At 50.5% G+C, this 23,180-nt stretch overlaps 1 protein-coding gene across 1 annotated transcript; it reads right to left on the bottom strand.

Moving 5' to 3' along the window:
- Nucleotides 1–5: 5 nt before the first annotated feature.
- TFRC (transferrin receptor) lies at nucleotides 6–13,987 on the bottom strand. Its single transcript, XM_061452212.1, has 18 exons — nucleotides 13,759–13,987; nucleotides 11,775–11,985; nucleotides 10,951–11,170; nucleotides 10,593–10,736; nucleotides 9,809–9,905; nucleotides 9,303–9,425; nucleotides 8,418–8,513; nucleotides 8,111–8,250; nucleotides 7,555–7,721; nucleotides 7,135–7,254; nucleotides 6,455–6,540; nucleotides 6,291–6,354; nucleotides 5,949–6,016; nucleotides 5,516–5,583; nucleotides 5,030–5,111; nucleotides 3,871–4,092; nucleotides 3,220–3,360; nucleotides 6–2,939 (listed from the first exon to the last, which is right to left on the bottom strand). The coding sequence occupies exons 1-18, from the start codon at nucleotides 13,789–13,791 to the stop codon at nucleotides 2,697–2,699; spliced, it is 2,325 nt and encodes a 774-aa protein (XP_061308196.1). The 5' UTR covers nucleotides 13,792–13,987; the 3' UTR covers nucleotides 6–2,696.
- Between the last annotated feature and the right edge of the window lie 9,193 nt (nucleotides 13,988–23,180).

Genomic DNA, 23,180 nt, shown 5'->3' with positions numbered 1-23,180 from the left:
AGGAGTTGAGTGTTGAAGCTTTAAAACTTTATTCTAGCAGACAGCAGGTAACCCAGAAACAGTTTAACACCCCACACCACTCCGATGCCAGCGCTGCGCCAGGCATCCCAACATCCCAGCAGTCACGGTTGTGCTGCCCAGCCAGGAGACAGGCTTTGTCTTTCTCTGCCAGCTACAAAGCGCATGATTAACTCTGACATCAAGATGCATGCAAACACTACAGTGAGGACTCCCAGACAGCAGCTCCTAAATGCCATCCGGAGAAGTGTCACTAGGAAACAGTAACACAGGCGGGGCTGGTCACATGCCTCAGGGACAGCAGGATAGTTCAGAGCAGCATGGAGTCACACAAGCCTGGGCATCGGGCTTTGAGAGAGGTGAAAAAACTTGCCTTCAACACTGGTGATCTCAGGGACCATGCTGGGGGCTCATCTTTGCCTGTTCCTTGCAGAGGCCAGGCCTCTGTTCCAGCTGAACACTGTTCTTTCCCTCAAGGACTACTGCTGGGGCTCAGGTCACTCACTTGGTTTAGGTTTAAATGCCAGAACTGTTTGCGGAGCACAGCGCTGGCAGCAACGAGCCAGTTGCTTTCTGGGAACAGGCAGCAGAGTTCAGCAGGTGTCACACGGCAGCACTGTTCAGCTTCAGAGCAGGCAGCAGAGGGGCACCATGAGAGAGGTGCCACTCCACACACACCCAGGAGACAAGACTGCAGTTTCCAGCAGGACTTGGGGAGCAAGCAACTTCCCCTGCACACACAGCAGCATCCCCCAGCCTTCAGGTACCAAGCATGCCTATCTAGAGCAGTGACCAGAGCCCTCCAGACAGCATTAGCCCCAGGCCCTACATTCACCTTTAACTCCCCAAGTCCTTGTAATAGAGCTGAAGAAAGTTTACTAAATCACAGAGCACACAGTCTAACTAGCCTAGTTTCCACAAAACATTCAAGCACCAGCCCCATGAATGGAGGCAGGAAGCCACTTCAAGACAGCACACCTATTTGAAACAGTTCAGCCTACAGAGAAGGTAGAATATAGGGAAGCATATAACAGACCGAAGTTTGTATTTGCATCACCACAGGAGAGTGAAAAAATAAGACTGCAGGAAACTGATCCATGTTAGATACTAACCATCAAGCTTCGCAGATGACATTGCATGATAAGCATAGAACAATTATGGGAAACACTGTCCCCGATAATTACGTACACCCATAGTGCAACATATGGAGGTCACTGCCTCCGATATAACACTGTGGTAGGCAAAAACTACCTTGTTCTTTACACATTATGGAAGACACTGCCCCCGATAATGTCAGTTAGGTTTCATGATACATAAGGTACTGGAAGTTTGCAGGAAGCTGCCATTTAAATATTGGGCCAATACCTAATCTGAAGTACAAGTAGTTTGTGTGTTGCCACAGGTGGAGCAAGGGCTACACAGCAAGCTCCACCACTGCGGCCAAGGGGAAAGCTTGTGCTCCCTGTGAGAGCACACTGCATCCAGAAAGGGGTGCAAAGAGGGGTCTGAAACCCACAGAGAGGAACAGACACCACAGGGCAGCCACATTTCTAGTATTTCCGATTTTCAGCATTTCAAGGATCACTTTAGAGCACAACCTGGAGACTTGCTACCAGGTTTGCACATTTAGGTTTCTTCCAGAGCGGTGTTTTTGCCACAGAAAGCTTAATTGCTAGTTTTCCAAAACTTTTTGGTTTTTGAGGGACCTGTTTAAGGTTATTTTAAATGCAAAGTTCCAGTATCATGTTTGATTGTAATAGCAGATGCTGCTTTATTCAAAAACGACAGTATAACTGTCATAATTATGGAAGGCACTGCTTCCGATAATTATCTTCTATAAAAAAACCACACCATTTATAGTGAACGCTGTCACTGATAAATAAATAAACAAATAAATATCTCAGTGCCAAACAAGAGCCATCCTGCAAAATGGCATCAGTCAGACAGGGTTTGGCCAGCAAGAGACTCGATTTCACAAAAGGCTCCATAGCAGCAAGGTCTGAAGTGCCAGTCTAGAGCCATTCCTTAATGTCACAGGAGTCGCTGAGGTGCCAGCTAAGGATCTAAAAGGGACATTAGATAATCTTTGGGTCATTTTTCCTGGGTATCAAGACCTGCCTTGGCAAAAACAAGTCTGTAAGATGTTGGGACTCTCCCGTTGAGTAAAGGCAGGCTGGGCACTTCAGAGCTTGCTGATAATCCAGCACTTGCGGGCTATTACTAGGTTGGTTTATTTTTGAGCTACAGGTTGATCTCTGCAGCTCCCTGCCAGAAACGGGATCCTCATTACAAGAGTTAAGAGGAATCCATTCCCCATTTTATCACTAGGTTTAGGAGGCCAACAATTAAAACCCTAAATAGATGAGGTACCTCCCCACTCAAGGTACCGGTTTCAGGAGTCACCTGAGCTGTTGGTTCTCAAGTACACTGGAAAGCAAAGCCCCGCAAGCAGCTGTACATGACTCATTTGTCAGATGGGAGCCTGGTCAGAGCAGATTTCATGATAATCCTAGTACCTGCTTTAAAACTGCCTCCTGTGAATTTGTCAAGTTGAGATTTAAATTTTATGCTCCACTTTGGTTGAAAAATATTTGTTGCCAAAGGATCTACAGAAAAATAACACCATGTTAGGGAGTGGGTATCCCTAATCCTGTACCTTACCCAGGTGTTTGCCATGTCTAGAATTCGTTGTCTGTATCCCAGATATCACCCACTAAGGCATTGGCAGCTCCTTTAATGGTCCAGGTCGCCAGGGCCAGCTGCTCTTTCAGCATGTTCACATCCACGCTGTCCCTGCTGGTTCTCAGCAGCTGCAGGTTCTCCAGCAGACTCTGCAGGGTGTGGAAGCCTCTGCCGAAGAAGATGTGGCGAAAGGGAGCATCTTTTGGCGAGAGGTATGGGGAGAGGAAGTCGTATTCCACCTGAAGCAGGGGTGCAAATTTAGGGTTATACCCTCACCTCCCAAGTTTTCTTTCCTGATCTGCCACAGAGCTCCTGACCTCTGATCCCCACCCAGCCCTTTCTCACTGCACCTCTGTGCTGTGTTAGACCCTTTCTCAATAGCCAGTGAAGAAGTCAGTCATGCTGAAACTAAGCAAAGAAAGAGATGCCAGTCTGCACATTGCCCATGGCACACCTGAGGAAAAGGCCCATCCCAACCTTTCTTTCCTTCATGAAAAAAGGAAAACCAGTTGTACCCACCTTCATGATCCTGTCATTCAGGGCCCTGCGGACGATCTTGTTTTCCCTGTCACTGTTCGCAATGTCTCGTCTCAGTGTATCTGTAGCTCGCTGGAAGTCACCACGGGCAAAAAACAGCCAGTTCAAGGTCAGCCCCAGAGCCTGTGAGGGAGGACCTGTTAGCAAACCTGATTTTCTTCTTTTGCTGCTTTCTTACCAAGAGAAAGTGTTGGGTTTGTTGTCATCCCGTTCCAACCCCCCCCCCCCCCCCCCCCCCTCGTTTAACTAAGTAGCAGAGCGAGTTCCTGGCAGGCTCCTCTGAGGTCACTGAGCCCAGTGACGTCTCTCCCCACCCACAGCTTCTTGTGAGCTCTCAGCAGAGGTGCAAGAGGTGCAAATGAGATGCAGAGCTCCACAGTACTGCAAATGGTAACCAGACAAGAAACCATCCGTGTCCGTTTCCTCAAGAGCTCACCACAGCCAGATTAGCTAAATCTGTCTTACACAGTGACTCTGCCTGTACTGCTCTATAAAGATCAATTCCTGTCACATCTTGGTACACTCTGGTGCCCAAAGGAGGAAGATGTCCACCCTGCTGTATCCAATGGCAGCAGAGCCTTATTAGCACATGGCCCCATAGCAGGGATTCAATGCACTCAGAGCCTTTCTTACCTTCACATCCCGATCATAAGGAAAAAACTTCTCCTGGTACGCTAGCAGTTCTTCACTGTATCGCTCAAAGTCCAGGTAAAGCTCATGATCATGGGTCAACCTGAGAGCTATTTGTCCAGCAACTTCTGCAGCAGCACGCATAAGATCATACAACTTGTCAATCATCTTCAGGTTCTCCACAGTGTCCTCAGTAGTTCCCAAAAAGGGATATTCCTCATCTTTCTGCAAGAAGGCAGGCACTGAAGTTAGGCAAGACTGCTTCTCCAGCTAGCACTTCTTACCTCCCACTGCAGCTTGCTTGCTACTTCTACCGCATCCCATCTCCTTGTGCTGCTAAGTAGCGAGACTTGGGCAAAATTTCAAAAGCACAGGGGAAGGGAATTGAGCTCCTGCATCTCATCCCTCACAGTTTCCAGCAATCAGCAGGATGCTCTACTACTCTGTTGGACACAAAGATACATAGAGCTTTTCAACTACCACAGCTGAATGCAGAAGTGCAGGCAGGCAAACCCCATCACCCAGTCTCGTATGTGCTGGCAGTACATACCTTGGCAGGATAACTCAATTTTTTTGTGGAATAAGTCTGTCACTAACAAAAGCATTCATAAGCAGAGGAAGCTGTTATCAGAAAGGTTCCCAGCTACACACCTTGCAGTAACAGAGCAGGCTGCCTGGCTGATGCCACCTTCTCCAGCCCCAAGCTGCAGCACCCCACCTGAACAGTCTGAATTAGTACTTGCTTTAGCCAACAGTACTGCTTCCCCAACACACTTCGCTTGCTGACCAGGAGGCCACAGCAGTCTTTCACTGAAGCACCAACAGCATGACATTATTTAGTACTTTTACCTTCTGAAACATCAACATCTGAGCCTTCAGAAGAGCAAGTGCGCCCTCTCCCAACAAAATATGAGTGTTCAGGACTCTGGAACAGAGACTGTAGGCCAACCATGCCCCAGATGCTGCCTTTGCAGCAAGTACTGACACAACCACAAGGCTGTGTCAGATGTAGGTCCAGAGGCTACCTATATCTCCTCCCCTAGAAAGGCTCTTGCATGGACAAGGAGCTTAGGACAGCACCTTGTGTTCTGCCACCCTGAAGAGCAGATATCCTTACAACGCTGCACAGAATGAGTACATCAGGCAGGTGGATAGCACTTACATTGCAGAAACCGAAGGAAACCACAGGGATTCCTGAGAAGGCCAGGAAAGGGAATGCTGCATTATCCAGACCAAGGGGAACACTGCAAAAGACAAGTACCAAGTAGTCACCAACTGGTTTGGACACACCAGGAGAAAAGCTGCAAGCTCTAGAGTTGAAGCTGTAAGCCAACTCAACTACCCTGTCTAGACAAGGCTGGTTTTGGTAAGCAATCTAGCCAAGCACTGAGGGCTCTCTTCCGTTTCTGGCCACCTGTCTTTGGACAAGGCTGTTCTTGCTCTACAAAAAGGTGTCTGGGCTGCCTACAGGCAGACTGGGACAGCACTAAGTGTAACAAGCACACTGTTCATGCTTGCCTGATCCCACTGCAGCAGGTAGAGCCTGCCCCAGACAGCAGTATGACACTCCAACACAACCAGCAGAGGCCATTTAGTTTGCTCCTTTATGGAGATTTGCTTTTCCAAAGAACAGGATGACAATACTTACACTGTTTTTACCCAGTCAGAGCCAACTCTGTCATACAGATTTCCTGAATCCTTTGTTGGGTCCTTCACCTGCACAGAGATTAACAGTCACTGCACTTGTTCTGACCTCTGCTGGGGCTTCCAGGTCCATCCTGGAGTTTACATTGCTGTACAGATGCCAGTCAAGCATCTCCTTTCTCCACACAGTTCATGCAGAACAAGCATTCACCTCCCACTGAACCGTGGCATTTGCCAGTTTTAGATTCTGCATGTGTGAACTGCAGTTTCCAGAGCACAGCTGACTTCAAACAGGGCCCCCAGGGAGTATCTCAGTCCTTTCTCCTATTCAGGGCTTTCTCCCCGGAAGGTGCCAGCTGGGAAAAATGAGCCAGCACAGTTGTGGCTGCTTTCCTTAAAACCAGTCACCTTGATTAGCCCAAGACCCTTCAACTCACCCCCTTCATAGTTCTTTCTAGCAATGTGTACAGCAGTGGGCTAGCAGATATCTTCATGTGGTTGAAGCCTGCAAAAAGACAAGGACATTTGACATGCTGGCACAATTAGCCACTGCTGCTAGAGCTGCTCAGCCTTGTGACCCAGGAACAACTGATCTACAGGTTGCTGCCATAGGATCTTCAGCAGACACAGTACAGTCTACTGGGACCTAGCAGAGCTGCCTGCTTTTGGCTCAGGCTCTGCATACCTTTGGCACAGCCCCCATTCCTGGAGGTTAAGGGATATCAGTCAAGCTATTCTGGTCCCACTCAGTTTCAAGAAACTTAAGAGTAGGAAGTTACCTAGAACTGCAGCATCCAAGTTAATGTAAGTGAAAGCTTTGGCATGCAGCGTTGCAGAGTACCCCTAGAACAAAACAAGTATTTTAAGATGAGCAGTAGCAGTACAACACCAGGAAATCACAACTGTGTAGTCACCAAGCAGAAGTCCACCAAAGAAACAGTACCTCCAGCCATTCAGTAGCACCCACAGCTCCGTACTCTCCTGCACTCCAGCTAGCAAAGATGATGCTGCGCCTTGGTTTGTAGCCACCTGCAAAGAGGGAGACTGAGATGTCTGCCCTTCCCCCATAGAGATGTAGATCAGCACTGAGGGCATGGAGTGATGAATCTCCTGCTCCTTAGAGCTGAAGTGCTCTGGCTGCTGCAAACATGCACACTAGCAGATGCATGGACACTTCACCCAGACTCTCATGCTGCAGAGCTGTGTAAGAAAACCATGCTGTCTGCATTTCCCTCCTTTTTTTGTTTAGCTGCCTGAGCCCCAAATTAACCCTGGAGACAGGAGCACTCACACTAAGTGCCACCATGCAGCCTCCACTGCTCTAGCTGGTCAACCACATCAGTATTTTCCTACCTTCAGGCCTGGCTGCCCAACAAACAGCTCAAGTTTGAGCTGCGCATAGCGTGTTATCCATGGACATTTTTGCATTCAAGGAATACCAGATGTAAGCACGCAGTGAATGCAAGTTGTCCATGTTGTAAAGGCAACAGCTTTCCAGGAAGCTTAATCAGATTCCCTGTTGCCTTCCCTTAGGATTATTTTGCTGGACTCCCCAGTATTAACACATAGAGAATTAAACCTGCATCACACCTCCCACTCACATGCTTTTGCACAAGTATTTACCATTCTTCACTATGTCTGAGATCACACGGGCAAGTTCCAACAATATGGCTGTTCCAACACCAGCCTTGGCTGCTCCTGGGCCCCAAGAGTCTCTCTGGGCTCCGATCACAACATATCGATCTATAAAGGAGACAACAAGATCTGAGCTGCAAGCTTCAGGTTGTAAACACCACTTATCAAAAGAGCAACTTTGAGCCTTTGCTAGAAACACATTATGAAGTCTGACTCCTAAATCTGGCACACTGCTTGCTGTCATTTAGCCTTTCTCTGGCAGTGTGGTTCAGCCTTTTCCTTGACCCTTTGGGAAGGGTCTTGGTCCTGCTAAGGAAGCTGTTGTCTTTGTACGAACAGCTGTCATCTGGTGATCACAGAAGAGGAAGGGTTCCCTTCAAGACTAAGCCACAAGGCAGTTGCTGTTACCTGGTTCTTCAAATCCCTTGATAGCACCAAAGATGTTCAGAATCTTCTGGTCCACCATAACATTGTTCACACTCAATTTGACTGTCACGTTGGTTGCGCTGCTCATCATCTTGCATCCCATGACCCCAGATTTCCACTCCAGAAGGCATTTGTCTCCATCCATTTTGCTGAAGGGAAAGAGAGGTTCTTTGAACTCATACAGCTCTAACCTCATGTAGTTATCCTGTGAAGAAAGCAAGCCTACACAGCTGCAGATGCAGCTTTGTTTAGGACCTGCTCAGGAGATAGCCTTCAGTCCTGTACCACTGATTATGCAGGGAGAGGTCAGAGGCAGAAGCCAAGAGAAATCCCAACACTAGCTTAAGTTCAGTCTTTAAGACATAAGACATGGACACAGACAAAAGCAACATTTCTCCAGCCAGTTCCAGTAAATGCTCACTGCGATACACAGTAGAGACCAGCAGAGAGCTCCCTGGGCTCAAAGCACCTCAACATCATCCTCAGTTCTCCACGAGGGCCACAGCAGCCTAGCCTGCAAGCCAGGAGAAACTATTACCTGTACAGTCGGCCTGCTGCTTGGCTAGAGATGGTCTGAACAGGGATGCGAGGTAGTCCAGAAGATTCCACTGGTGGGAACTGGGTGTGGTTGAAAGAAGGGAAGCCTGGGGTGAAAGGGTCTCCAGTTCCAAGGTGGGCCTGTAAAAAGCAAGAGGAGCCCTCAAGTATCAGAGAAGCCCAACAACTTTCATCTAACACAAGGGTATGAAGCACTGCTGAGCCAGAGGCTTGCAGAAGGACTGCTGCAGTCCACAGCAAAAAAAGTTTAACAAGAACACGAACAGGGGAGCCAGCTGCATACTCACATGTCCAAAGGGGACAAGTTCATCCGTGTTCTTGTAATCATAGGGATCCAGGTACATCAGGACACCAACTGCTCCTGCATCTTGGGCATTTGCAACCTGAAGCAAACAGGAACATTTACTGCACATCTGCACTGCAAGCAAGGGGAATTAAGGCCTGCCTCTGACATGCCACCAGCACAAACACTCTTGCAAGGTTAGATACCAGCTTGAAAAGTGGTTAAGGGACTGAAGAGCCAGTGAGCACCCCTTGCAGAAGCAGTTTTCAGCTCTGCCTGTGTCTTATATGCAGTCAGACTGTGCCTGCTTGCAGAGTCCTGTGCCCGAGCCTCCCCAGAAGCACCCACCTCAGGGACAGCTCTGGGTCAGACATCTGTAACAAGTCTGTGTACAGGACTTGGATCCTTTAGCCTGCTTGCCTATTTGGTTCTACTTGCTACACAGAGAGCATTACAGCAACATGCAAGGCAGCTGGCTGGGCATGCAGTGCCACCACCTTCACCCAGACCAAGTGAGACACTGCAGCCAAAATTTAAAAGTATCTGGCTGCAGCAACACGAGGTGTTCTAAAGGCAAGGCTGCTCTGCTGCTGCATCTAGCAACACCATATAGCCCACAGGCTGCCGCCATCACTCTAGATGCTTGGCTGTCCCAGCAAGACTGTCAGAGGACAAGAATGCCATGATGAATGGTAACCAGCTCTGTTCAGTCTTGGTGTCCAGATCTGCATGTGGAAGCTTAGTGCATACACATAAGACCAGATCTGCAGGGACAAGCCTACAAACACAAGTTCTAGAGACCTAGACAAAAACAAACACATCTCTGAACCTCAAAGAGGAGGAAACATGGCTTCCTGCTGCCACATTTGGCCAGGCATGGACTGCTTACCTTCTCAGCAAGGGTTATCTTTCCAGCTCTGAAGATGAGTATAGCACCATTCAGTGAAACACCCAGCTTCTCTAACTTCTGAAAATCAGCTTTCAGTCCATAGTTCACATGAACTGGTTTGCCCTGAGACAGAAACACTGGTTATAAATGCAACAGTCTTATGTCAGTAAGGTCCTTGATACAGCCTACAGAGTCACAGTACCAGTGACTCCTGGTAACAGTAGGGTGTTCAAGCTCAATCAGCTAAACTGATCACATGCAACATGCCTGCTTGAACAACACTTCTGACACGTTTCCTGTCTGGATCCCAGCACAGAAGTGTAAACAGTTACTTTCACTTCTTGCTGAAAACATGGGCCTGCTCCTCACTGAATTCTCCCCGCCACCACCCCAGGTCTCTAACTGGGGATGGCTTATACACTTCATATCTCAAAGGTACATATTTTGAACACTGCCACCTGGTAAGCACACAAGCACATTTCTCAGATCTTCCTGGAGTCACTTACAACAACCGAGTCAGTCTTGCTGTATGCTACATATACATTGGGACTCTCCAGTTCCTCCTCTTCACCATTTTGCAGAACAGACACTCTGTTGCTGCTACTGTTAAAAGTAAAGAGACAGTGTTATGTTCTTTCATACATAAACTCTGTATTTAACTAGCTCCCATATTTCAGCAATTACGATCAAGTCAATGTAGAGCCTGAAGCAAGCAGACTCATCCCAGTACTTCCATGCAAGAATATCTGGGGCTGTTCAGAGACATTAATGAAGGCTAATTTCTAAGACAAGGCAGAAAGAATCTGCGCTTCCAGGTCTCTCAGTCACCTCCTAAGAGAAGCTAAGCAAATTTGTCTCCCCCCCAGCACAAAGAGGGCAAGTAACACAAAGGTGTGAGCTGTCAGCCAACAACAGTGCATGTTGATATCCTCCTGAGCTACAATAGAAGCCACTGCCAGGTCCACAACACCCATCTGGGTGACGACAGCGCTCACACACACGGTTTTACTCACAGGCAATATGCCCTTCAGCCTAGTTTTTACTCAAGTTTGTTTTCTCTCTACTTCCTAAGTATGCTTTGAGGAATCGGCTGCCCAGGAAAAATCCACAGGGCTGCTACCAGACGAGAAGAGATAGAAGCAGCTATTGCTTGACTAGCTTGAAGCCTTCTTTGGAGAGCGGTAACTGGCTCACAATTTTAGTACTGCTCTCAACAGAAATCATGTGTTTGCTCAAGACTACAGATATCTAAACTACAAGGAAGAGATGTGCACCTCTTCATTAACGTACCTGCCTTTGACCTGCAGCTTAATGTAGTGCTCATCATTCCAGACTTCATCCAAGTGGAAGCTGTTAAACTGGTCATGGATGTAGCTGGCAGCTTTCTCATCTTCAATCTGTCCAGCTTCAAAAGAGTCCTTGTTTGCTCTTTGCCTGTAGGTAACAGATAATAGCTTAAGCTACAGCACTGGGTTGCACTGCAGTGCTGCAGCCTGCAAACCCAAGTTGGATGGGCCATTTAAGCCATGTTTAACCACAATACTACCCCACACCATCTTTAAGGCCCTTGCTCTCCAAAAGATCTTGAGGAGTTCTGCTCACAGGATGTGCCTCTCATAGCTGTAGTTAAGCTTTCTGGACCTGTTACCTCAAGCTGTCCTCGAGACGTCTGGCTGACAGCTTTCCTGACAACAGGGTTCTGAGGTCAGGCCAGTATAAGACAGGTGGTCCAGGAACCTCTTCTTCCTCAGTTTCATCCTCCATTAAGTAAGATGCAGTAGGAGTCATCTCACACTTGCCACTTCCATCCAGACACCTGCTAGCCTTCTGCATTCGTCCACGATAACTCAAGTAGCCAATCAGAAACCCTACAGACAGAAAAGGTATTTTTTGTGCTGCAGATGACTAAACCAGCCACACACCACACAAGTGCATTCAAAGCAGCTTCAGGGTTGAGATGAATCTCTGCTCTCACACCATTTTTTACAAGCTAGAATGGCTAAGGGCAGGCGTGACTATGCAGCCTGACATTGTGCCTCAGCTGGCATGTTTTAAGATACACTGTAAATCTGATCTTGTGCTTGGCAGACTCCATCCAGCACCACTTTGGAAGAAGAATGCTTACTTTAGTCCAGAGGCAGAGTTAAAACTCTGAGACAAGCACCAGAGGCTTTACTGGCATGTTAAGCCATATCACTAGAAAAGTGTTAAAGAGTTAATCAAGGGAAAACCAGTACACTTGCCACATGGACCAGTTTACCCTTCAGCTAAGTTCCACTGCCGAATTTCACGCTTCTTTGTGCCAATTCTGTACCATAAGTCTGAGACAGACATACTTAGTGACAAGAGGCTGCAGCCTGGATTCAGGCTCTTTAATTATCTCATGAACCAATACAGAGCCAAATGTTAATGGCCTCAGATATGCTCAATACCAGAATCCACTTCATGCAGTTGTCTCCCACCCTTCCTTACCAATCAAAAGGAGGAGGAGAGCTGCAATGACTAGGAAGCAGAGGTTCTTGACACTCCTCCGTGGAGGCATGCTGGCATGCATATGCTCTTGTCTCCCAATTTCCCCTCCTTCCTCATCATCAGCAGACAGCTTCATCTCCACATGGCTGTTGTCTCCATCCATTTGCCGGGCAATGCTGAAGCGCGTGTATGACATTGGCTCGCCACCAAACTGTACCGAAAGACAGTCATGCAATGGAAGAGTGTTACATCAGCCTACATACAGTCCCTGCAGCCAGCTGCACCCATGCTCCAAATCAAATACAGCTTGTTCACCTGAAACTGCTGCAGCACAGCCTGAGCATCTGGCTCTCAGTAAATCAGGCTGGCTCCTTTGAACAGTTAGACATAGACCCAACACAGGGTCTCCAGGGCCTATTTAGCATCTGTTTGCCCTACACAAGTTCAAAGCGACACTGGTCAAAGTCTAGCTTGGAGTCTATTTCAGATATGACACAGTCAATGGCATCAGCATTTCCCACATTACCCCATGGCAAAGGCTGACTCAAGCAGAAACTCCTGGTCTTAATCAGGAGCACATCGATCTGACTTGAACATGTGCAGTTTGCACAGAAGGAAAGGGAAGGCAACTCCTGTACGGCTGTGCCTTTGAGCCAAATCCGCTTTCATGTAAATACTGTCATGCAACATCTAGATGGTGTTGTGTTTAACAGCCCAGGCTACTCTTAAATTACACCATTGATGAGTATTACGAAGCTGTTGCGCTGAAGAGAGATGACCCATGGGAATCCTGCTACCTCAGCTAACATGAAAGCTGAGGACACACTGCCTGCATCCACCAGCAACTGGCAGCATTCAGCAAGTGTTTATCAGTGCCTGAGCAGACCAGCTTCCAGCCTGGAGCCCACTTTTCTGAACAGCTGCAACACACAGTCCAACTGCTCACAGAACAGTAGCCCATGCACAAGGCAGTTGCTCAGATTAACAGACAGCTAAACTCAATTCCAGTTAAACTCAATTCCAGGCATAGCCAGGCACTGTGCAGAACCATTCAGCTTCCATTAGAGCTGCTGAACTTGCCTGCGGCCATGGCTGTGTTGCAGACAGGCAGGAGACTGGCTAAAAGGCCAGAGGAATAGTTTTGGGAGCAACAGTCCTGTAGCCCCTCTCCACAGTACTGGAGAAGTGGCTGGTTGCAAGCACTCAAGCCCTGTTCTCAGCTTGCTCTCTAACTGCAAGTGAGAGGCTGAAGGTGCAGAGACCATACATCAGCTTGGCTGGTAAAAACGATACCATGTAATTTCAGACCTGCAGTTCCATCCTGACGCATGCTACCAGTAATGAAGTGGCTGGCTGCTCACGTTTCAGAAAGCACAATGCAGCAGCCTGTCCTATAGTGCCCCTGCTCAGCTGCTTGATAGCTCAGCTTCCCTCACCCTTTGCAGAAGACATGCTTCAACCCCACATATCCTTCACACTTGTGCAGAGACCAAACCATCACATTTGCAGGCCTAGCCTAGGGTCATTTCACAGTTCAAGCTCTCTAGGACCTGCAGGCTTGTCTGAGCACATTTGTTTCAAAGCACATTACATTCAAAAGCTGGACTTGTGGTTGAATTCCCACCCCCAAAGTAACATAATACAACACACGCTGATTGTCCCGATAGGCATTTGTCAGCTTCCTCAGCAGCACTTCCTCCTGGAACATTGTTCAAGGCTCGACCCCCCCTCCTTATCAGCTTCCTGAGAGACCCAAGACACTGTAGCAGTTACCGATAACTAAACAGCACTGAACTGCATAAGCCACTCCCTTATCATGGCCAGCTAGTTACAGTGACATTTGGCTCACAACCCACACAGCAGCACCCAACACTGCTTTAGATTTCTCATCTTCCCCAATACTGACATGCATGTGGTTGAACCTTTCTTCTTGCAGTACCAGCAGCCCACCAAGAGACAAATGGCACAGCGAGTTGTGTCTTACCAAGTTAGAGATTGCTGCTCTGGCATGGTCCATTGCCTTCTGGAGGAGTACCCACCAACTTGACCAAAGCCCTGAAGTGCAGAACACAAGCAGTCAAGTCACAGTGTTTTCCTCTGCCATTACCTAAGATATCCAAGGTCACTGTCACCAATACAACACTTGCCCATGGATTTTACATGCACGCTTCTAAGTAAGTCACAATGATAGAAGTTCACATACTCTTACTGTAAGTATCAGTTCTGATGAACAAACTGACTCCTAATGAACTCCGGGGATTGGGGATGGGGACGGTATGCGTATAAATGAGGACTACAGTCTCAGATAGCTGATTTTAGCCAAGAGTCTTATTAATGGTAGGGGCACCTCCACTCAGGGAATGCTGGCAAGAGGCACTGCTTGGCTGTGACAACACACACCACATATCTAAGGTTACTGGAGCCCACCTCACTGACAGGATGTAGACGAGTCCGACTATTAGCCAGAAGTGGCTCAATGCCTTTAACTCAAAGCACGACAAAACCCAACACTGCCAAAACACTTAAAATTGCAAAGTCTCTTCTAGATGGCTATATTCTTTACCACTTTATGAAGGCAGTATGAGTTCTGCACAATATCCCAGAGTAGCCAAGAGCAACTCTTCAAAAAGCATTTCAATCACTTGGATTTCTCTAGACAGTAGACTTATCTGCTGCAACTCAAAATAAAACTTCAGCATTTCTTCCTGGAAAGATGCTGGAAAGAGCTTTGTAAGTCGGCAACAAGACAGCTTGGGTTGGTGCAGGTGCTTAGGTTGTGAGCATGCAGCCTGAGTATGCCCTCAAGCAGTGCTGCTAAGAAATGACTTTGAACTGGTCTTTGGGTGCATATGGATTATCTTTACACCTGGGAGCTCTGAAATATAAGCAGGCTTTATTTGGAGTTCAAAGGTTAAAAGTGGCCATCCCCTCATTTCACGTTCACCTTTCACTCAGGGCAAGAGTACGCAGAGTTGAATCCCCAGCAGCTTTTCCAAGTGACAATCTGAGGCCCAGGCTCCCAGCTGGCAGGCGGGGAACAACACGGCATGCATAAAAGGCAGACGAGCTACCCGAGGGGAACACTTAGGGAAGCACAATGGCCTGAGGCCATCACACCTGGCAGGGACGCTCCCTACTCCCCCAGGAGCACAGGGTCCCCCCGAGTCCCTCATAGCCCAAACCCCTTCACAAACAGGCCAGGCAGAGAGCCAGCACTCCGGGCACCTAACGGGGAAGGGAAGCTCCCTCCTCCCTCCACGCAGCCCAGGAGACGGCCAACAACCACAATCCCTCGAAAATAAGGAGGGCAGGAGGAAAAACCAACAAATAAAAGCATAGGACTGGGCTCCCGAGAGGGGCTGGGCGGCCCCGCTATCGCGGGCAGGGCCCGGCTGCGGGCTGCCCGATAAGCGGGCCGGGCGATACGCCGCCCGCCGAGGGCACGTCTCCCCTCCGCAGCGGAGCCCTGCCCGCCTTGAAGGTCAGGCGGTTATGGCAGCCTGCGCCACGGCCACGTGCTTGCGCGCACGCCCAGCCGCCAACGGGACTGCTGCTGCTGCTGCCACTGCACCGCCAGCGCGGGCCCTGCAGCCCCCGCACCCTCTGGCCGCGCCGCGCTACCTCTCCCCGCCTCGCCTCAGGTCGGCCGCCACCCCTTCCCGCCCGCCTGCCGCCCGCCCGCCCGCCCGCCCGCCTGCCGCCCAGCGCGCCCCGCTGCTCACCGCCACCGCTCCCGCTCGCCCCGCCGAGACCCAACTACTGCAGCCACCGCCGCGACGCGGCCCTACCCCTGCTCTGCGCGCCCCGCCCCTGCGCACCGCGGGGCCAATCAGCGCGCCCGTCGCAGCCACAGGCGCGCGCGGCACGGCTCTCCCCGCCCCGCCTCGGGGTCCTTAAGGGCTGCTCTCAGGCTGTGCCCGTGGCTCGGGCGCAGGGGCCGGGGTGGTTTTTGCCGCTCTGGTGAGGTTAGGTCCCGGAGCTGCGCAGGGGAGCGTCCTCGGCGCGGTGGCCCGCTACTGCTGCGCTGCTCAGCGCCCCCCTCCCCCCCGCTGCGGGTAAAGGGATGTAAGGAAGCCGCGGTCTGTCAGAAGTGTTTCTGTGTGTCCCGCGGCTAGGGCTGGAAGCAGCACGGACAGCAGCCTCCCGCATAGAGACGGCGGTCAAACCCCTCTTTAGGTGTTCCAGCACCTCTTAGATGTTCATACTGTGGACGGGTGTGCTCTTGCCACAGCATGCTGCGGCCAAAAGAAGTAGGGTGTCACTGATTGGGCATTCCCACCCTCTCTGTTTCGAGGGAAGAAAGCAGGAAGAATAATTTTCTCCCTAGGTGATGCAAACCAAACTCAGGGCTCGCTCTGGGTTGGGAAGTGCTCAGCATCTTCAGGTCCCAGCAAGTCATGCACGCTCAGGGCTGCCTTTTTAGACCTGAGCAAGCAGAGGCACCCGGGGTGCCTTTCCTTCATGTTGTGCTACTTGAGGTTTCGGTTTTGTTTGCACAATGAGAAGAGTGTCAAGCCTTGACAAGATCCAGCTGCAGTAGTGCACAGAAGCACAGACAGCCCATCTGGTCCTCACCCCGGCCCTCTCCCTGGGGCAGGCAGAGTGATCCCATTCCATGGTGGGAGCTCCCCTGTGTGCAGAGCTTGGTTTTTAATAACCAGCAGGTGCAGAGTGGTGAGGTCCTCTGGTTTGTTTCTGAGGAACTTGAAGGAGAAGTAGAATGCGTTGGTCGTTTGACAGAATGAAGTTCTAGCACGCATCTTTCAGTAGGCTTCATAAGGTGGAGCAATGGGTAAAGAGGCAGCCCAGTGTTTTTAGAGTGAAAGTGGTAAATAATATAATGGGGAGTATTAGGAAACCCATAAACCACCCATGCCCTTTGCAAGTAAGTCTATCTCCAGCTGTGAGTGTGATGCTGGGTTAAGGCTTGCGGCTTGGCGAGGCACTGAATGGGCTGTGAAAGGAGCTTCCCCTGGCAGGGGCTCTCTCTGCCATAGCTTCCCAACGACTACCAGGGCTGTAATATTTGCTCTGCTTCCTTTCAGCTGATGGCTAATCTCATACAGACCCCAACTAAATGGACCCTGCAGAACATCTTGCCCTCCTCACGCACCCACTGATGTTTGCTGCCTCAAGCATTGCCCATGGTCATTAGTGGGCCTTGGCTGTGGTTGCAGCTGGAGCCCTGTCTCTCTGGGCTCCAGCATGAACAGAGGTCCCTGTTTCCACCCTGCTTCTTCAGCTCAGGGCATCCCTCAAAGGCATGACAGAAGCAGGGACTGCTTCAAGGTTTGTGTGTGTATGTGTTCTGCAATGCTGTGCTGATTTGCCCCTTTCTCATTAGAGAAAATAAATTGGTAGGCCTGGATTATTGCCTCAAATCCTCTCCCAGGAAAGAAGGACGGGAGCAGAAAGTTGGTAGTTTGTCAGAACACATGACTGCAAAGAGGATTATGCTTTGTGAAAAGCATTACATTCCTGTGCTGATAAAGGTGGGATTAGCTAGACATGAAATTCAATGCGTCTGTCTAGAGACAAACCTCCTGTAAAGCAGCTCTCAGGCAAGACGTACTGGTGGACGTGCCAGGAGGTTTGAGCCAGGTTCCAGTACAGAGGCAGTCTCCCCTCCAGGCCATCCATCAGCACATGTGGTGATGCCAGTCATGGGGGAACACTGCTGTCACTGCCACAGAGCCCATGCTCAAGAGGCTCCCTGGAGTAACGCAGGAATGTAACCCAGAAAGGGGCAGTCTGATTTGTTTCTCCCCATAGCTTCTGTGCATTGTGTCTGCTTTCCTGCTGCCGGAGGAGCTGCTGTGTGCCCCACTGTGCCAGCCCCGGCTTGCCCTGACAGATACTAGCTGCAGGTGTTTTCTCTTCCCTCTCACAATATGTTTGACTATGCTGAGCAGTTCCTCATTTCTATACCTGCCAGGAAAAAGAGAAGAGAGCTGTCATTCTGGAAACTCGGATGGTTTTGCACTGGCAATGAAACACCTTAAAATGAGAGTTCTTCAGGTGCAACATGGTACCTGAGAGCAGCTGAGCACCCTTTACATTGTGTTGGCTACAGACTTGGCGTGAGAGTGGCTGATGCCACCTCTTTTTGGCCTAGCAACTCTATTGTTTGCAGAGTGGTGCCTGTGCTGTAGATGATGCTGAGCTCATGTGCTCAGGCTGCCCCGCTTGGCCAAAAGGTTTTGTAAGGAACAGAGATAGCTAGAGCTGGGAAATGACCAAAGAAGGAGGGGGGGTGTAAGACTGATGACTGCTGACCTCTGATCCCTCATCCCAGGAAGATGTGTGGTCTCTGTGTGCATGACTTTAGCATGGCTCAGGCCCATAAAAACTAAGAGTCATCACTCTCCACCTGGAGTTTTCTGCTTCCCAAAGACCAGGAGCATTTAAACTCTGAACTGGCTGCACCAGACTTTTGTTTGAGCTCTGCTGCGCCATGCCATAGGTATCTGTGGCTTGCACCAAGCTCCTGCGTGCTTCTGCCCGATCTGCTCCCTGCTTGTCCTGGCTCCTGCCTGCAGTTCAGTGCAGGAGCCTCCATGCTTGTCCTGACACCTCATTGTACCCCAGCTTCCATCAGGGCATTCCTCTTCCTTGCATCTTGGCCCTGGTATGTTTGTCCGTGTTTCCTCTGAGCTTCTGAGGGGCTTGTGAGTGCCTTGACTCAGACTCAAATGCTCCACATTTCTTTGTGCAATACCCCATGATGTGACAGTGTTCCTCCTGCAGGATTAATGCTGAAACATGAGACCAAAATATGGGAAGGAAAATACAGTTTCACTTCAGTTTTGCATGGCTGACCCTCGTGTGACTAGCTGTCCTATACACATTTTGGAAAGGCATTTGAAAAACAGAAGGAAAACAAGAGCATCAGAGGTAAACAGGCTGGAAAGGATGACCAGTGCTTCGTGAGCATCTTATCAAAAACAACACTGGGAGATTACTTGAGCACTTTTATGTCAAGAAATGCAGGGACTAACATGGCTCTTCAATCTGGAAGGGATGGAAAAGCCAAGATCCAAGTGCTGGAGCGAGGTGCCAAGTTGTGGGAGATATGATGGCTCATGGGATGGGAGACAGGCAAAAGGCTCCTATGGGCTTTATGTTCTGCAAAACAGGGGCACTGCAGGGTGCAGGGCCAAACAGACAACAGGCACCTGGGGACAAAGGAAGGACTTTGATCTTCTGCCCTGTGTGTCAGCTGCTTCCTCTGCATCAGAGCCACTGAAAGAAGTGGCAGTGCCAGCTCCCACCTTCCTGGAGCAGATTTGAGTGACACATTGGCTGTGCTTCCTGCTCAACTCATGGGCTGCACCAGCTCCTGAAAGGGAGCTGGGACACCCAGGTTTTTGCAACCTTGGAATCATGCTGCAAACCCACTCCATGCCAGGGATGGCAGGCATGGCTCCTGGGAGAGCCTGCCCTCCCTCCTCCTGTCTCTCCCAGCCACCAGTGCCATATCCAGTAATTTCACAATGCCATGAGTATCCCCTTGCTTGTGTTTTTGGGATTTGCTGCTGCCTTTCTCAACTGCCTTGACTTAAACAGGGGGGAGATATTTGGATCTGACCCTTGTAGAAAAAGCTATTGTGCTATGTTGGAAGAGGTCATCCCACCCTGCTCACTTCTGGCAATCCAGACACACAAAGCCATGCTCTGGAGCTTGGCTCTTCAGCTGCAGTGCCAGCATGTGCTGCCATGCTGCCTGAAGAAGGAGGGGATCGTGGCAGGCACTGGTACCTGGGAAAGGATCTGCTGCCTCTCCTGTAGCAAAGGGGCTGTGGGGGAGGCAAGGATGGGCCACGTGCAGCCAGGAAAATGTGCTCGAGAGAGTGGAAACATGGCAGGTAATTCTGAGAGCTGGCCACAGCTCCATCTTCCCTTCAAAATAACACCCTTGTTTGCTTCCTTCCTGAGGAAGCACCTGCATCTGGCCTGGCTCTCTGCATTGTCTGCATCTGACAGGTGGACAGGAGCCAGAAAGCATCAGGTACCTGGGGGAGAGACATGGGGTGAAGGCGGTGAAGTCCCTTCTTCCTTGGAAAGTGCAGACCTGGAGTATCCTGTGCTATCTCCTCCTTGGAGTCCTCCAGGGGTTGTTTTGCCTCTCTGCAGTGGGGAAGTTCATCTCTCCATCTCTCCTACCACACAAGGAGGGAAGTGAATGTGGTGATGCTCATTACCACTGCTCTGCTTGCCAGGGGCTGGGCACAGAGGGCCAGCATAGGTGTTCATGCTTGGACACTGTCAAAGTGGGATTAAAACAGGCTGGCTCTTCTAATGGGGCTTCCTTCTTTGCAAAGACTGGGGTTCACTGGGATTTTAACCCCCAGACCTCTGGGGACCCCTCTGTGCTCCTTCCACTAGTGACCCTGCCTACAGGGAGCAGGGCTGGCAGTTATCCCTGCTTTATCCTTGCTCAGAGGAAGCGGGGAGATGAAGCGATTAGCAAAGCGCAAGGCTTCAGCATTGCTTCCTGCCTGACAGTTACATCTTTTGGCAAGATGCTGTCCCTCCCAGGTGCAGCCAAGGGGGACAGCACCACAAGGACAAGCCCTTGGCGTGCGCAGGGCTGATACAGCTCCTGCCAACAGACAAAGTGCCCAGGCAGCCCTGCGGAGGGCAGCTGGGGCTGATGGAGATGGAGCAGGAGCTGTTGTTGACCTGGAGCCTTCAGTGGCACAGGGTCAGCCCTCTATCTCAGCGGCTGCACCGCGGGGCTGTGCTTCTTGTCGCTGCGCTGATAGCAACTGCCCAGCGAGCCCGGCTGCTTTTATCTGGCGGTCAGGGCGGCTGCCGCTGCGGCAGGGGGCTGCAGGGCTGGGTGCCGCAGACGGGTGTACAAACAAGCTCAGGATGTGAGCACAATAGCCAAAGACGGGCCTTTGGAAAGCAGGAGGACACAGCGCGGCTGCCCTGGGGCGCATCAAAGGTCTGTCTTGCTCTGCACCGCCAAAAAAGCCGGTGTGTTTGATGGCTACCTGTGGACCTGGCCCCAGCATCGCGTCACACGAGGGGAAGAGGGTTTGAGCGGTGGGAAGCGGAAAGGGAAAAGACAGCAGTGGGGAGAGGGACGACACAGGAGCTGGAACACAGTCCCGGGGGGTTCTGCCTCCAGATCGTGGGTCGCTCACATGTTTCCTCCATCCCACTTTGTTCTGGTCCTTGCTGATCTGTATCTGTGCACAGCATACAGCCCCTCTCTTTCCTCCTTCAGTTCACCTCCAGGCAAGCATTTCAGGCCACTTTTGCTAAGTGCTTTGTGTGCAATTTTGTAAGCACTTTTCTTGAATCAGCAATTGACACAGCTGGGGGGTGTTGGGGTTTTTCTCTTCTAGACTTGGTGGTTTGAATTCTAATCAGTCAGGGATGCCATCCAAAATTTGTGGTGTTTTGTTTTGAAGCCCACGTAGCCAGAAGGAAAGTGACTGTTGCCCAAAAACCTCAGAAAGCTGAGCTCTGAACGATGCCTGGATGGAGTTGTGGAAGGACATGAAGACGCTGTGAGAGGGGCCTGCTTTGTAAGCTGGACATGTGCCTGCCCTGCTGGAACCTGCAGTACCTGCTGAACCTCACTAGCAGGATCAGTGGGAAGGCCTGGGAAGGGGCTGGAAAGTTTTGCCTCCGATTTGCTCCGCATTGTATGCACATGCTGCCTTATCCTTTGGATAAAGGACAGCCCAAGCCTGCTCTGTGGGAACCACCCTCTGCGATAAGGGCACATGTTGACTCAGATTAGGCTTGTCCACTTATAAAGTGCATTTATTGGCAAAAGAGCAGCCCAAAGCACAACGGAAAAGAACAATATAAAGAAGAAGCCAGCACCATGCACAGCATCGGAGGCTCTGCTGGGAAAAAGTACTCCCAAGGCGGCTGGACGATGGTTCTGCTCTTGAGAAGCGGCTGTACTCTAAAGAAGCTGGCCCCAGGCATCCTGGAGTAGCAGGCTAAGCCAGTACCTCCTCTCTGGGTTTCTGATTGCAGGGCTTTCCTGGCCTCCGTGGCTTTTCTGCTTTTGAAGCCATTGTCAGGGTAATTAAAACCTCCCAGACAGATGCGGGAGCCATTGCCAACCTAAGGTTTGGCTTTGTCCTGTCCACCTGCTGGAAATGCCTTGTTTTAGAGCAGATTAATGCCTCACAGTAATATATGAAGGCAAAGAGGGGTCTTTAATTGGGGTGGGATTAGCACAGCAGGGCTGGGCAGGGGGAGCAGGAGCTTTCTCTCTACCTACTAATTGTCCCTTTTCTGCACTGGCAGTGGCTGTGGCACCTGCCCATGGCTGCCTGCATGCCAGCTTTGTGCTACGGGGGCCCAGGCAATGCCTTGTGCCTTGTAGGTTTTACAGAGCAGAGGGTGAGATGCAGTGTGCAAACAGGGGACCTCTGACAGCCAGAGGGCTGGGGATGCTTTTGGCACTCAGGTGCCTGGCATAGCCCTAGGCGGCTCATGCCTTTCCCTTGGGCTGTTGTGGGATCCCAGGGGCTGAGCTGTGTTGCAGGGGCTGCAATTTGCAGCCAGACCCTGCCCTGGATACAGACAGGCAGCAGGCATGGGTCATTTAAATGTGAGCCGGCATATGAAGCAGGGCAGTGCCTCAAGGGCAGATCTTCTGGGAGGTGTGTGGCTGGAGAAAGGCCATGACTCTCCCAGCTCTGGGAATCAAGAGATAAGCAGCCTTGTGCCTCGGCCAAGCTGCTGACCTTCCCATCCGTGCTGGTCTGCCCCATGACAGCCTTCTGCCCCAGGAAGGCACTTGTCCCCCCATGTCTCCTTGAGGGACAGGGTGCCAAAGGCAAATGTCCATGGTGGGCTATGCAGAGGCACAACCTTGTCTACCCTCTCCCTGTTTTGGCAGGCATCCTTTGGGATACACACATGGCAGAGCCAGGCCACTGCTCAGCTGGAAAAGCTGACTTTGAAAATGTCTGTGTTTTTGTCTCAATGTGGCCTGAAAGTTTGTCTTTCCTGCAGCTGAAAGAACTCTCTGGTCAAGTCAATGGAAACAATCTTTGCTCCTCCCTTACCCACTTCCCCAGTGGAGAGCTGGCTGGTATTTGCTCTTAACTTCTGACTTTTAGTCATCCTTGGCCTGTATGGGAATGGCCAGCAGGGACAGTTTCCAGCACCAGCCTCTCCTTTAGCTCTGCTTGGCTCAATCTGTCCACAAGAACTGCCCCGGGGGCTGCTGCACCCTCCGTGTTGGTGCAGGCACCTGCCCTGGCTCCCTCCTCAGCTGGGTGCAGTTGTGGGTTGTGTTGGGTGTGATTACCCCTCTTTGGAGAAAGCGCCTTTCTTTGCCTGTGCACGTCCCAGCATCTTTTACAGCTTCCTCCAGATGTGAATTCAGAGGTTTTATTTATTACCCCATGATGCAAAATGGGCAAA

This window comes from Pezoporus flaviventris, unplaced genomic scaffold, assembly GCF_033815535.1.
Source record: "Pezoporus flaviventris isolate CSIRO_AGI_PZ_B2104156 unplaced genomic scaffold, CSIRO_AGI_Pfla_v1 ptg000013l, whole genome shotgun sequence".
NCBI lineage: Eukaryota > Metazoa > Chordata > Aves > Psittaciformes > Psittacidae > Pezoporus > Pezoporus flaviventris.
The sequence above is the reverse complement of the archived record's forward strand: the minus strand, read 5'-3'. Positions and strand labels throughout refer to the sequence as shown.